The sequence below is a fragment of the Actinia tenebrosa genome, unplaced genomic scaffold, assembly GCF_029948245.1.
Source record: "Actinia tenebrosa isolate PJP-AT-01 unplaced genomic scaffold, QUT_ActTen_1.0 utg344__unscaffolded, whole genome shotgun sequence".
Taxonomy (NCBI): Eukaryota; Metazoa; Cnidaria; class Anthozoa; order Actiniaria; family Actiniidae; genus Actinia; species Actinia tenebrosa.
The window spans coordinates 530190-545733 of record NW_028292606.1 but is presented as its reverse complement, the minus strand read 5'-3'; the positions used below and the strand labels follow the sequence as shown (position 1 = coordinate 545733).

General features: G+C 35.9%; 1 protein-coding gene across 7 annotated transcripts in view; it reads left to right on the top strand.

Annotated features, from left to right (window-relative positions):
• Positions 1-5812: 5812 nt before the first annotated feature.
• The window catches only part of LOC116307005 (uncharacterized), a 130204-nt gene continuing 120472 nt past the window's right edge, over positions 5813-15544 (top strand). For all 7 annotated transcript variants that reach the window (XM_089025481.1, XM_089025480.1, XM_089025477.1 and 4 more), the window contains exons 1-2: positions 5813-5930; positions 15036-15230. In XM_089025481.1, the coding sequence (XP_088881607.1) occupies positions 5876-5930; positions 15036-15230 (250 nt within the window). In that variant the 5' untranslated portion in view covers positions 5813-5875. The remainder of the gene's footprint in view (positions 5931-15035; positions 15231-15544) is intronic.

Below are 15544 nucleotides of genomic sequence, written 5' to 3'. Positions count from 1 at the left end.
ATCTAGGCAAAAAACAGAAGTGGATTCAGTTAATTCAACTATTCACGGACTGTATTATATGGTTTAGATTGAGTTCTATTGAAAAAACCACCGTACTTTTCGAGTTGAATGTACGCTATTGGATGTAGTTTACAAGAGAAATGCATGACATAACCGGGGTCAAGCTAGAAAATCGTCTCTCCTTGAAATAAAACAGAACCTGTCAAAAAAACAGAAGTGGATTTGAAAACTTCGGGCTTTCCTGAACATTTTGGTACATAATTCACAGGAATTTGTTAAAATTTAGAACCGTATTTTCGCTGATTTTATAAGCTCATACTATCTGTTGGCTATACATTTGCCTTTAATGGTTTCTTATGTTTCGTACCCTCGAAAACACGCTAGTATAGTAGTTCGCGAAGAACAGAAGATTTACGGGTCATTTAGGATGTTTTGTCACCCAGTTTACTTGTGCTATATAACTTTACTTTTAAGAACAACCTTTTGCTTTGGAAAGAGAGGAAAAAGACCGAAAAGAGCAAATATTCCAAGTGTATGAGCAATTTTTTTCCAACGAGTACACGGTATGTTATAATTTAATCATTTTTTCCCTTTGCACTGCGAAAAGAAGGCTCAAAAGATCAAATTTTTAAAAGTTATCCACCCTCCCCTACCCCTCCTTTTTTTTTTTTTTTTCTAAATCCTTTATCCGCCCCTGGTATCCAGCAAAACTGGTATCCAGCAAAACATGCTTTCCATGAGAATTTTTTTTTTTAATGTTACGCAAAGCATTTTGGAAGTAGTAGAATAACATATAAGAAATTGCACAAATTATTAAGTTCAGTAGACCTACGTTGACTTACAAACTGTGCATTAATTCATACAATTTTGTTATTTTACTTTTTCACGGATGTATGGTATGTACTCTAGTAAAGTTTCACAATGGTGCCAAAGGAATGTTACGTTGATTGAGGGTTCGTAATGAGTATGATTAGGTGATGCACTTAATTCATAAAGTAATCATCAAATATGCGCCTTGGTGATGAAAATCTATTTCTAAGGTCAATGCGCTGATTACGTTTGTGCCCCACTGGGATATCTTAAACTCGTAAATAATTACATTGCATTTCTCAAAATATCTGCCTTTTTAACGAAAAGAAATCATTTAAGTGTAATACCTATACCGGGTATCATTAAAGTACTCGACGCAAAGTCGAAGAAAGACGTTATACAATTAACCCGGGGGGGGGGGGGTATACTACCTCCCCAACTTGGGTAGGGGTGTGCCGCCAAGACCTCAAAACCCTGACCCTATCCCAGACCTAAAATTTTGATTTTACATACCCTACCCCAGACTAAAACTAAGAATTGTACACCCTATCCCAGACTAAAAGACGGAAAATACGTTTTTACAATCGATTGCAATCAATATTTACTAACATATTTATTGTTTTTGTGTCGGCAGAAAGCGTAGCTTATTTGCCAGACAAAAACGACCAAATCGTTAACCGCCTATCCCAGACTAAAATGATACCCTATCCCAGACAAAATGTCAAAAAATGATACCCTACCCCAGACCCAAAAGCCGAAAAACCATACCCTATAGGGAAAATATAGGGAAGTACCCCCCCCCCCCCCCCCCCCCGGGACAATTAATGAACACTGAAGCATGGGAAAGATAGCTATTAAATACTGGGAAGAGTGGTCAAAAATAGCGTAGACCATAATAACTTACAGTAACTTTGTTTTGATGGATATTTTTAAGGAGAAAATAAGGTATTCACAATATTATTGAACGTGCTTTTCATCCTCGGTTTTGGCCGCCATCTTGGAGCACCACGAGGTGCACCAAGATGGCCTGACACATAAATTCATATTAAATAATGAGCACATTTGATCGTTTATATCTCAGTATCAAAAGCTTCTTACATCTCAAAGTTTAGTTGAGAAACATTGTTTTGATCTCTAGTTCGGGTACAAGACCTTTCATTCAATCATCTTTAATATAAGGCCAGGAAAATTCTACAATGACGTCAGTGAATACGATCTGATTGCAGCTGACAAAGACGTTACGTTCTTCACAATTTCTTTAGCGAAGAAATTGACCTCTTTTTACACGTTATTCCCTTTAATACGGTTTCTATGTTTCAGTTAGTACACATACTTTACTTTATATTAAACGACTACGCTTGAATACTCATGAAATGATTATAACGTCGTTATTATAGAAAGAAGTTAGTGTTGGCTAAAGCTCTTGTGCAAGCCGAGTGGACTTCCCTTTCTTGCCGTCTGCAATGGAGGGACGAGAGTATCACTCAAGATGATAGAAACTTAAAGCGAGATAATTCATCCCCCCGCAGGTGTTAATGAATTGTTTAATGACTGCACACGCAATACTGAAAGGGTAAAGTTAAACTGATCAGTGCATCAATTTAGAATATTTTTATTTATTGGTTGTGACGTCCAGCAGCTTGATTGAGTTATTTTGAATACATTTTCAACCCTTAGTAGTGACTACCAGGTGATCTCGCGCACGCACTTCCGGTTGCTATTAACCAATCAAAAGCATTTTCGTTACATCGCCGAAAGTTCTATAATGGCTTAAAAATGGAGTCGTATTTCGGGTTAACCTTTTTAAAATACTTCCTGAAATATAATTTTAAAGGGGGTGTCTTTCTAAGGATGATTGAGACATTTGAACAAAAGGGAGGGGGGCCGGGCGGGGGGTGGCTAGCCACATTCGCCACCCCTGGATCCGTCCCTGCCTACAGACGATACAGACATACCAGTTTATCTCACCCCACTTTTCCCTCCAGACTCTGTAAAGACGAGTGTTTTGGGATTCCTGTGGACGCAAGAGGATATTGGAGTAGTATAAAGGGAATGCTTGAGTGTTGTTGGAAGAAAGATGATGAATAACAAAATACCTCTTCAGATCCTACTGTAGGTAACAGACATATAACGACAGTCTGGTATCTCTGCTATTACGCTCACGAGTTTTACAGTCTGAGCAGGAAACCGATGATTAATTCAAATTCCGTGAAAACAAAATAATAATTTAAAAAAACACTATATTCAAATAATCAATGCCTGGAATCGCATAACAGTGTCAGATTTCAGACTAGAAGCCTCTTATGTCATTTTTATGAATATTTATATTCTTGAATACTTTGCTTGCTTTTAAAACTTTTTTTTAGATTTGAATTTTTTAAAGACATTATCTATTCTCCTTTAGCCCAGTATATTAGTAGATTTGGGTCAGCAAGATACGTTTATATGTCGTGATTCTTGTGTGGTAGTTGAAAATCATGGGATAACCGTTTCCCACAGCTGTGTGGTCTGGAACAGTTTCAAGAAAACTAAATCCCTGTAATAGATAACTTTAGCTTGGGCGTATTGTGTCATTCTCTAGAGTATCATTATTTCCTTGTTAAAATTTGATTTGATAAAACACATGCCATTGGATACCACTCAACGAAGAATCTTATTCTCAAGAGAATGACACGTGGTCTCACATGATGTTTTCCCATTTCAGACCACGTGTCATTCCCTAGAGTATCATTTCTTCGTTCAACGGTGGTACATCAGAAGACACGTGAATATGGCTACAACGCAAACACAGAATCTTATTCTCAAGAGAATGACACTAGGTCTGAAATGGAAAAACCATTACGCCCAAAAAGAGGTCTATTTGTTCCATGATGATCATGCACGGGTGCCGTTTAATAGATCTACATTTAGACCTACCAGCTTGGACTACTGAGGGGACGTTTACTTCTTTGAATCCTACATGGGCTGCAATTATTTTCGAGTTAAATAATTATTAATGAAACCAACTTCATTGAGGACCATGTTCTTTAACAACTGGCCGGGATCACGTGTTAATAAGGGACTTTGTACCCCCTCCCCACAAGTTTTTCAAGTTTCAGTTACTGCCTTGCAAGTACACGTAAGGCCTGCTTACTTTGTACTTTCTAGCCCTGCAATAAATCAGTCAAGGGAGGGTGGATATTCAGGTTATTATCCCAAATTCCATCCACTTTGCATGATTACTGATACAGCTCATCTCAAGGTTATGTTTCAGACGCCTCAACTTGTTGATTTGGGTTTTCACTCATACCTGTCGTGCATGCCAAATTCCAAAGGCAAACAAACTTTACCATGCCAATGACCAAATTATCTAACATTTAACTGCAAGTATGAATAGAACACACGACCGAGTATTGCGGCGCACTAATAGCGTATGTTGTCTTTTCTGTAAGAATTTTACGAGATAAGTTATGTTGTTGCATAACAGCTAGTTTTGGTGTTATTATAATGTGAATTGAAATTATTAAATAGAACCTCAAATAAGTACAAAATATAGCCACAGAATAATTTTACAAGATAGCTTTATTAATTTATTTTCTTCTCTTTGGTGTAATGCGGTCCAGCATCTTCCGTGGCCTTTTAAGTCTCGCAACTATGTAGACCATCGAGCAGAGATCGTCTGATAAATATATCACGAACACACGAGGCAGCTGTTTCTTGTTTGGAATATATGTTGAGTTGATATCATCTTTTTTCTCCCTTCAACTGATCCAATCTTTTGTCCTTACTTTCTTGTTTAGTGTTGATTGCTTTGCCACTAGTTAACTTCAATTACAAACGGCTTATGTGACACAATTTTGCAGAGAGATAATCAATCTGCACCATTTTAGTTAAACCTGAGACTTGATTGACGGTACGGAAGCTAAGAGTATTGTACGTTCGCCAAGGGTCAAAAATTACGCCATCTTGTCGATTGACCAATCTTGAAGTACAGTCGGTTATTAGTGATAGAAGTCGTGCTTTATAATGCATTGTAATTCCAAAAATAGTGCAGGGGACCCAGAGGGGAAAATATGCAATTAGCCTGTCAAATGCCAGTTATATCAGTTATCAGAGACAGAGCAGAGAAAATATACCCTTTTATCACAATGTTTGTTGACGATATATTTTTCTTCTTCTTCTTCTTCTTCTTGGAAGATGAAAGAGGATATATAGAAGAGAGACACCTGTGACCCCATCATGAATGAAGCTCAAATGAACTCTCATTTTCAGTTTATATATATATTAAATGTAATAGAATAGTTAGTTTGATCTGGGATAAACTGTTTAGCCAAGATACTTAAGAGCATTATGAATATTTGCGGAAATAGATCAATTTGTCTTGATGCAATGCTTTCCTATTCTCATTCCCAAGAGTATCGTTTCTTTATCTAACGGTTGTGCATGAGAAGACACATATATAGAAATATGAATACAGCCTATACAAAGCATCTTATTCTCTAAAAAAGGGGGTAAGCATTGCACCAAGACAAATAGGTCTATTCACAATTAATTTAACTTCATCAAACAAGTGAATAGATATAAGGCACGGCTACCATTCAAGATGGCGCAGGGAACTGTTAAGGGGACTATTAGTCAATTTCAATTGGCCCACGCGCAAATTTACGAGGAAGCATGCAGTGGTTAAACATTAAATGAAACTGATAACCTTGCACATTTCGGTGACCCCACTAAACTGCAATACTTGGTACTTCACAGTGATATTTTCTAATAAAGCCTTGATTGACATTGAAGCTAAATACATCGCGAACTTAGCCAATTAAATTTTAAGAAAAATATTATATGGTAAACTATATTGTAAATGTATGTATGTATTTATGTCACTGGGACTTGACTACGATGAATGTGGCTCAACAGCGAGTCCTGTCTCTTGCCACTCCTCTTTATAGTAACCCAATACTGTCTGAAACCTTAATGATTTAACTTGACATGGATAAAGATCGTCTATGACTTCACTGGTATTCAGTTCACTCTCGAGCTCCTTCTGATAACATGTCTTTGTGAAGGCGAGGTGAATCAAGCAAAAATGCGCCTTTGCTGTTCAGTTCTTTTACTGGGGATCTTTCTCCACGTAGGAGAAGGTAAGTTAACTGAGGTACCTTTTGTTTCCACATCGATAGTCAATTAACTTTGATCGTGCCGAGCAACTGCAAATCAAGTTTAGAGGTCCTTTTACCCCCGCGTAGTTTGAACAACTTCTTCGGATTCATAAATTAAGGACAAATATGTAAAGATATTCCGTATTTGCTCTGGATGTTCAAGTTTTACCTCACTATCGAGCCTGCCCTGTGAAGGTCTTATGTAACAGCTCAAAGAATATACTGGAGTAAAACATAATTTCTTCTACATCAAGGTCATCTCTCTGCAAGTTATAACTTTAATCTTGCTCAAAATAGTGATAAACTATTTTCTTCATATAAAAAACCCTAGTTTTTACTTAACCTTTACTTTTGACTTTATTGGCAACGGTACGTTTAAATAGCGTGTTCTTGGTTGGCACCGAAGAAATGATCTGATCTTAAAACAAATAAACAGCACAGTTTCAAAATATAATATTTCCTGCACGTCAGGCAGTCAGCATACATCTCTGATCCAAATTGCAACACAACTAGGGACTTTTTTCCTCTCGCAAAGATCCCTTTTTGGAAGTAATCGAGCCTTAAATAATATATTAATTAGCGTTTGTAAATTTTATTATGTATTTGTAAAAAGTACTTAACGGTAGATCCCCACTTTCGAATCGTGCCAAAATTATTGCCCCAACATCCCCTTGAACTCAGCTATAAATGCGTTCGTATAATTGGCTCTCTCTGCGCCTATGGTGAAATAATTCGTTTTAGAACGCCAAGAATACTTGATGCCGTAGCATAGCTAGCTTGCCCAGCTTCACAGGAAAGTTTGTCTCTTCCAATTCAATGATATTGGCGTTCGTATTCTTCAAAAGAGTGCCTATAATTGATCACTGAGTCATGATAATATAACGTCCACTCTTAGAATTTATACAAACTCTAAGCAATCGTTCTTCAGCTTCTATGGTACCATGTTACTTTAGGTTGACGATGAAATGATTCTTACTGAAACTAAATATGGCCTTAAGGTGTCTTTAATACGAACCTTTTATGTCCTAAATACGTTATGATCACTGATTGCGGAACTCTCTCTTCGTTATTCGGGAAATCCAAATAAGGTCCAATCATTGCGAATTTTCAGAAAATCTCTTTCGATTATCTTTAGTTAAGGGTTTGGTTCCAGAAGACTAAACACTCAGTCTTTATATTAAATCATTATTTTTGGAATCTTGCCTACATTTGTTCTAACCTTGGCGTGAAGATGTTGCCAACCAAAATATCGAAGCAAGATAAAGCAGAATAATATATTAATATATTAAATACAACTAATAAAATTCTATGTTACGGTATTAAAGATTTATTGACATCAGTGTTTTACGTCCTTAAAAATATGCAAGCAATAAAATGTTTTTTATAAAGGTTTTTTAGCAACTCCATGTGGCATCGGCAAAAAACTTGACCTGAAATTTGAAACGCTGGCCTGTCGCCTGATCGTTCTTTGACATCTGGTCCTTCTAAACAGCTCCCGTATTGATTGCTATCCAGCTATAATTTATCTGATGAGATGTGCATTTGCACTAGGCCGAAATTAAAAAGGTTGTTTGGGAACGTTTGCTTGGTCCTTCCAAAACTTTCCTACCAAAGCTTCGATACGAATTTCCGTTCAAATCTTGATTCCATTCGAAGTCATTCTGAGCTTTATTGTAAGTGAAGTTGGTCAACAATATCGTAAGGCAGACTGTGATGACATTGCTTTTCTTTTTCACCTTATAGTACAAATTCGAATATTTTTGCGAATTGTTTTTTTTTTTCTTATAGTTTTCTTCTTCTTTTCTTTTTTTTTTTTTTATTTTTTTTTTAAACCTTTGTCTGACTTTTACATAGAATTCTTGGTTCTGTTTTTCTTAACAATATTGTAGATTGATTTTACTATTTCTCCGGAAGCCATTCATAGCCTTATAATGACCTTGAGATGTGTTTGCTTAAGACGCTATAGAGTTACAACCCAGACAACGTTGTATATACGTTACACTTCGCATAGCACCAAAAAAAAAATCAATATAAAGCTAAATAGGACCTAGTATGACCTGCTGCCCATTGACAACAGCCAGGAAATTCCCCGGGATGTATGCCATCAGAAAGATCATTTCCAGATTCCTTTTTGGTATCCTTTATTTGAGAAAGGTTTACTGATAGGAGAAAATCTAAAGAATGTTGATAAGTGGATGTAGTAATTATAAGTGCCACGGACGTCAACGTGATCAGGAGTTTCCTATCAAAGATAATTGTCAACGACCGTCAGCTTTTCGCATATTACGCAGTTCCCTATTCTTGTTACCCAGATAGAATTAATATTCTGGTTCTATAATGGTTACCGTGTAAAATGTATTCATTTTATTTTGATAATTGTTTGCGAATGATGAGAAAGATATCGTAAATGTTGTTACGAAAACGTTTTATACATATAATAATAATAATATTTGTTTATATAGCGCTAAATCCACTAATTGCTCAGAGCGCTCACTAATAAAAAATAATACATAATTAACTAAGCTAAATAAAAATTGAGGTATCAAAATATGTGAAACAAAACAATAAAAATTGTACTAATTGTAAAATTATAAATTAAAAGCTAACTTAAACAAATGTGTCTTCAGCGAATTTTTAAAAACAGACACAGATGGAGACTTTCGTATTTCTATCGAACCGCTGGTTGGGAATCAAGTGTCACGGCAAGCAACTTTAGGATACCTGATTTAGGAAAGAAGAGGCAAGGCACGGAAAGAAACGGAGGAAAACAATGAAGCAAGGAGAGAAGAGGAAAACGAAGAAAAGACTAAAAGAAAGAAGGAAAGAGAGAGCAAAGTGAGAGCGAAAAAGAAATAAGAACACAGAAGTATAAAGGGGAAATATAGAAATGAAACGGTAAGAAACAGAAAGGAACGGAACGAAGTGCAACTAAAAGAAAGAATAATGAAAGAATGAAAGAAGACCATCAAGGAATTAATTTTCTTCTAAGATTAAAATATGATCAAACTCTACTCAGCCGGCTTAAGCCAAACCCACTGTTATTTAACTCTTATCTCAACACTTTTTGGCAACTAATGTTGTTTTTTTTCTTTGGCATTAATCCCTCGGGGTATTGGAGAAATTTAAATTTGCTCATCCGTCCTCTTCTGTTATCAGGGCTATTCTACTGTTAAGTAAAATGTGTTGATTATAGTTTTCCTGTCCACTGAAAAAGAGGGTCTTATTACGAATTGTATCACGGTACCTAGTATTTCCCGCGACTTTTTTTAAATAGAGGCTTTGCACCATCACGTGCCAGCTCCCATAAAACAATTTGGGCTGCCTGTGGTTAGATGGCATAACAAGAAAAACCTCGGCAAATGAATCGTTTCTCATGTAAAATGATTGTATTATTGTTCCTGCCATCTAACATTGCTTTTGTCACGTGATGGTGCCAAACCTCTATAACCCTCTTTTTTCATTGAAGTAGCAACTAGTGTTTTAACCATTTCGTTTATTGAAACTCAATTGTTTTTAAGAAATTCAAATGTAATTTATTTTTATTCTTAATATTTCATTAATATTTATTTGTTTATTACTTCTATTTATTTTTTGACTGGCCTTTCGAATTTTATTAATGCCTCGAAAAAGCCTCTGCGGGCTGATCATTTTCAGTGCAACGCTTAGCCTAATTCACAGACCGTGTTTGGTGTTGCCAGAGGAGAAAAATCGGAGAACCAAGAGAAATCCACGAATTAAGGGAGAGACCTGACGAACCCTACTGGAAAAAGGACATGCGCATGCGATTTTATCTCGAATTTCTACCTTCTTTTGTCTAAACCTTCTTTTGTTCTTAATTAAACAAAAGAAGGTGAGAAATTCGGGATAAAATCGCATGCGCAGTGGAATCGATTCTTAAACTATGAAAAGGCTTATTCAAGTCGAATAGAGTAAAAAATAAAAAATAAAAACGAGCAAGACAGTGGGGAGAGTTTTGAATTTTAAACTAATAAGCAGCATTGTCATTCCAGAAAGCATCTCAATATTTAGCAAATCTGGCAAAGTCGACGAGAAAAAAAAATTATTTAAACGCATGTATGTTGTATTGGAAATTTCCAAATGTTCATCTACTGTTCTATGACTTAAAAGATGTATAAGTTAAGATTTTATTGTTCATTTTCTTTTCTTTTAATTTACTAAAATCTTAAAAAGTTTGATGCTGCTGTCAGAGCGATGAGATTTGGATTCATAAAGGTCGTTTTGTCTACTATGTGATATTAAATATTCGATTATAGATATATTATTAATTCATCACTGGTCAATATGCACAAGGAATGCTTCAGATAAGTAATTTGATTTAGCAGTTGTGACTATCATTGCCCTTAAGGTGTCTTGTCGGCGTTTGTCTTAGTCTTGCGATCAGATGATATTTTACGCCCATTACTACTTTTACACCTATTATTAGTATGTGCATAAGTCGGGGAATCGAACCGCGATCCCATGCACGAACTAAACAGCGGTAAGAGACAGAGCAATGGCAGTGCATGTCACCCTTTAAGCCGCCCATTTTATTGACTTGAGGCTTTTACTATCTAGGGTTTGAGAATTTCGCCCTTCCGATCAGTCTAGATGCTTCATTAGTTATATAAGTAGATCTCTAAGTACTACAATTAATTACAAGTAAAAACTGGAAAAAAGAGCAGTCTATAACAACATCTGGCAGAACAATTATCTTCAAAATGTGTTGCATGGCAGAAGAATGGCTGTTTTAAAGCTACAAAGCCATGGAATGTCCGACATGCAACGAGATACCATGGTGATACTAAATCCCAGGTCTGGCCAGACATGATTAGAACCAGGCACGTTCTTTTGTCCGTGTGTGTGTGCGGTGTTTATCAGAGGAAATACGTGTTTTAAATGTGCTGGGATCTTTAAGAGTAAGAGGCTCATGAGATAAGCACTTGATCAACGCCAGAGGGTGCACTAGAGAAGCACTTGGTTGCCCCTATGTTCCTAAGCTCGCTTTCATCGTCTTTTATAGTGACAATTTACATTTACATTTGAAATTAACAATCGATTGCTTTGTCCCTTAGGCCGCGTTAAGATAACCCAACAAACTATCTAACGATCGAAGATCAATAAGCAAAGGGAGTTTCGAATCATCCAGACTGTAATGTTATCGCTAGTAAGAAATTTAGATTAAGAACTTACTAAGGACATTCATCTGCTTTACTTTAACATACTTTTTTATCAATCAAAAGAGGATAATAGTCGAAGATTAATTTCCTGTAAAACAGCCAAGTTATGTTTCACTCCTACGCAAAACAGGAAATTGGAGGGCAAAGGGGAGCTGAAAGAATAATATACAAAATACCGCGATAGAAGACGAAAAGGAAAAAAGGCTAAGATTAAAATTGAAAACAAAGAAAAGAGAAACGGCAGCGAGAGGGACAAAATGAAATTATGAAAGGGACAAAGAAAAGGAAGATCGTAAGAGAGAGTATAAGGGGGAAACAAAAAAAGAAAGAGAAAAGAGGGAAAGAAAACGAAGGAAGGAAAACGAAAATCAGAGAAAGGGCTAGAGGCATTTTATTGTACGTCTCACGTGAAACATGATCGTAGCCCAGGCTAACTGCACATGCCATCTTACGCCCGCCCGCCCCTTCACGCTATAAATATTCACCTGTGGCGTAAAATACAAACGGGCTACATTCAGGACATTCAGTAGAAACTCAACGTTTAACGCCTTGAAGTCTGACCTCGCTATTGTCGAGCACTGATATGAAATCCTTTCTTTCTTTCTTTCTTTCTTCTTCTTCTTTTTTTTTTTTGGCTTAAGTAAAGATAACTACATCCTTAGTAAGATAAGTTCTGTATATGGAATTGATCCATGTACTGACTCAAATGGTAACTGGATACAGCTCTGTAGAAAGGGCGGGGATTATCAACAAATAAACCCCCAATCAACCCCCAATCGCGTCCCTCAAAGATAAACGAGTGGTGATAACTAGTAGAAGTAGCGTGGACTGCGTAGGTGTTTCTGAACAAAACTTTAGAACTTGTGGATAAATTGAATCACTGTAAAAAGCTTTGTGAAATTGACGTTTCGGACGTTAGTCGTTCGAAGATACTGCATTTGCCGAAAACCAACACCTTTTCTTTTTTGCCCTTTAAACTGAAGAGGGAGTGACCTAAGGCAGTTATGAACGCCCTTCGATAGATGGGAGTAGCCCCCTTCCCCTCCGAGTTGTTTTAACTTGATGATTTAATTTTTGGGACGCGCAGTGACTTTTTCAAATTAACAAATTTTGATTCGATGATCATTTGATAGATAGACGAAAGATAAACTTATTGAATTGTCATGGAGTCCCGCAGTTGTAAAGAGAGATTGCCAGATAGTGCCAGAGGTGTTTCCTAATTCCAAAACAAACTTTCTTTTTTTCCCACGATGATTATAACACGCTCTTGAATTCAAACAGATCGAAGACGTCTACCACACGAAACATCACCAAATGGTTTAGAATCTAATCTATCATTGTTTGCCTCAACGAAAGTTGCCTAGTATTTTCTGATCTCTCGTTAAAAGAAAATATCTTTCTTCAACGACAACGAAAAATATCATTTATAAAAGATATTTAGTGAATCTTTGCAAGTATAAATTTTATTTTCAAGAAAAAGCTGTTGTTTTTCGAGCTGAAAACTCCGGAAAGTAGCTGAATAGTGATTGGCGAATTCGCTCGAGAGAAGCCTAAATCACCTGACATGTTCAAATCAGCCTATCTGGATATTTCTAATAGTTTTGAATGAAAATCAAAAAAAAAAAAAAAAAGGAAAAAAAATCTGATGAGATGAGATTTATCCAGCTAATCTGAAATAATAATAAAAATAAAAATAAATATTTAATATATAGCGCTACTTCCAGTAGTCCAACAGCGCTTTACAAACATATCATTAAAGACTCGAAAATATTCTAAAATTTGACGCTATCTTGATATTATAAAATATGAAAAATACATATATATTCTGGAAAAAAAAAAAACATTATTAAAACATTGCAAAAATTCTTTATTTATTTGAAACACTGATATAAACATACTCGACAATAATATTGAATATTACTAATATTACTCAAAGCTTTTTTAATTTATGGTCTGTAAATCCAAAATTTCAAAAGAATAAGTGACACCTCAGTCTTGCAAATTTTCTCCATTCTGATGGGCTAATATTTTTTGTTACATCAATACGATCCAATACTTTAGTCATGGGATCTCATCTTCGATATCTTTGAGTTTTCATTCCAAACTATTAAAAACATCCAGATATATTGATCTGGAGATGTTCTATATATTGATCTGGAGATGATCTTTCAGGTGGTAGAGGCTATTTTTACTACGTGAAAAAGATGCCATCTTAGTTATCTAAGAAATCAGCCCGCGTGAACAAGCTAAGGTCTATTTATGATAATGTTGCCTTCACTTTTGTCGAGGACTGGTATATTAATATAGGGTCGGGGTTAAAGCTGAACACCATTTAATATGCTATATTTAGAAATTATTTTCCTGAAGGCTAAGAGTTCATGTACCCTAAACACTTACCCATTTGGCAGCTTAGATATATGTATTAATAGTTGCTAACCAAATAAGGTAATTTAAAACAGCAAATGCATTTAAAACAATGTGGAAAAGAATTCCTACCGCGTTAAAGAGTTGTTTTCTTTGAAGGCTATTTTGAATCGTTAAGTGCTAGAAGACATTTGATATGAAAAATATAAAACAGTGATAGCCTTTGGATGTCAGATGTAACGGTAAAAAATCTGTTATATTCATTGTCAGCTTTCCTAAATCCAAAATGGCGGACGCTTCAGAGTTAACACACTAATCGTCTTAGAGCGTCATGCCGAACAGCGAAGAGAGTATCTATTTAGGATCAGCCATTCCTTCCTTGGAACTGCAATTGAAGCGATAGTTTTAATCAAGACAAAATAACAGTTTATCTTCCCCCTCGTTATGCCAGGCGAAGGCCACACCCAAAATAGCAATCTAGCTCGTACCCAAACCCTACTAATTTCATAGAAAACCATAAGGTTTTGTCTATAATTTTAGGCTTGAAAACAAGAACTTTCAGTGTATGCGCTTAAATCAAATATATATTGTAGGTACAAAAGCTGTCACAAAAAGTAGACTTTTATCGAGTGAGAAGCATTTGCTACCTTATTAGCGCAGCCCGTGTTTCAAAAGAATCTCGGGAAATGGGATAGAAAATGTTCCAATTTGTTCTTTGTTATTTCTGACTTTATTGTACAAAGGTAACTGAATTTGATAAGTCTAAAAACTATTCTAACAGCTAATCTATATAAATCTATGTTTTCTTCATCTATTTATTTACTGATGTAAGTAAGTGATATAAATGGTTAAAAATATGAATCTGTTATATATGTATTGTATCAAGAGAATATGAACTAAGAGAAGGAATCCTACCTATATAGCCTTGTAACCATCATGTGCACAGTTTGATGCTATTTTTAGCTTGGGAGATATTTTGAGCGAAGAACCTGATTGGTTGATTTCTTGAGGGTAGGCGGCTTCCAGTCTTGCAATAAACAAAGTCTGTGTTTTTGTCGTGGACGAAACGAAATATGGCGCTTTTCATGTTCAAAAACGAGACATTAAAGGGAAGCATAATTATCGCGCGGGCATGGTAACGAGTTAAAAATAGCATCAATGATTCTAAAAATAGCATCAAAGCTCATTTTCTCTTGATGGTATTGTTTCCATGTTTTTCATGTTTTTGGCGGGAAACGATGAATAGGCTTGGAACAAAACTGTGTGTGTTGGGTTTCCCTTCTTGGTGTGCTTCCTTCTTCTCTCTCTACAAGTTATATTGACTCAGATAAAACGCTAAGAATAGACAAAATTGTAGCTTTTTAAAATAAACGTTACTCTCGTTACGCCTAAGAGAAAACAATATCACATGCAATGATTTCGTTCAACAAAAAAAAAAAGCAATCACCGTATAGAGAGAATAAGAGAAAAACTACAAAAGCCGAACGCATAATTTATAACTACTCTACAATCTCAGTATAATTGTATTACCCTGTTTTTTTGTTAGGTGTATTTTATGGACCTCCTACTTATTCAACTCTATCAGCAACAAAACCTGGTCGTTGTCCATGGTGGTCGTTGCTTAGATGTAATGATCCTGGTCAAGGATGCAGGAGTGACATTGAATGTCCAGGAACAGATAAATGTTGTATATATGACTGTAAAGGCTACTTCTGTGCTGCTCCTGTACCTAAGGAAAATGGTAAGGAAAAACATCATTTAATGTGCAGCTATTTTAGATTGTCTCTGATTGCTAATTGATACTACATTTCAAACTCTGGTCAAACGTCGAACTTTCATGTGCACCGTACGCATCGGGAAAACAATGGATAGTAAGGCAGTGTTCTTCTATGTCATTAGGTTCGCGGGCTCATGTGAAATTAGACTTTGTATTGTGCCTTTTTGAAGCCAACGTATACAAAATACATAGGAGATAATCCAAATAAATCAATCCTTGCTTTTATGTTTATGCTTTTATTTTATTCTTGTCACCATGCAATGATAAATGTAGGCTGA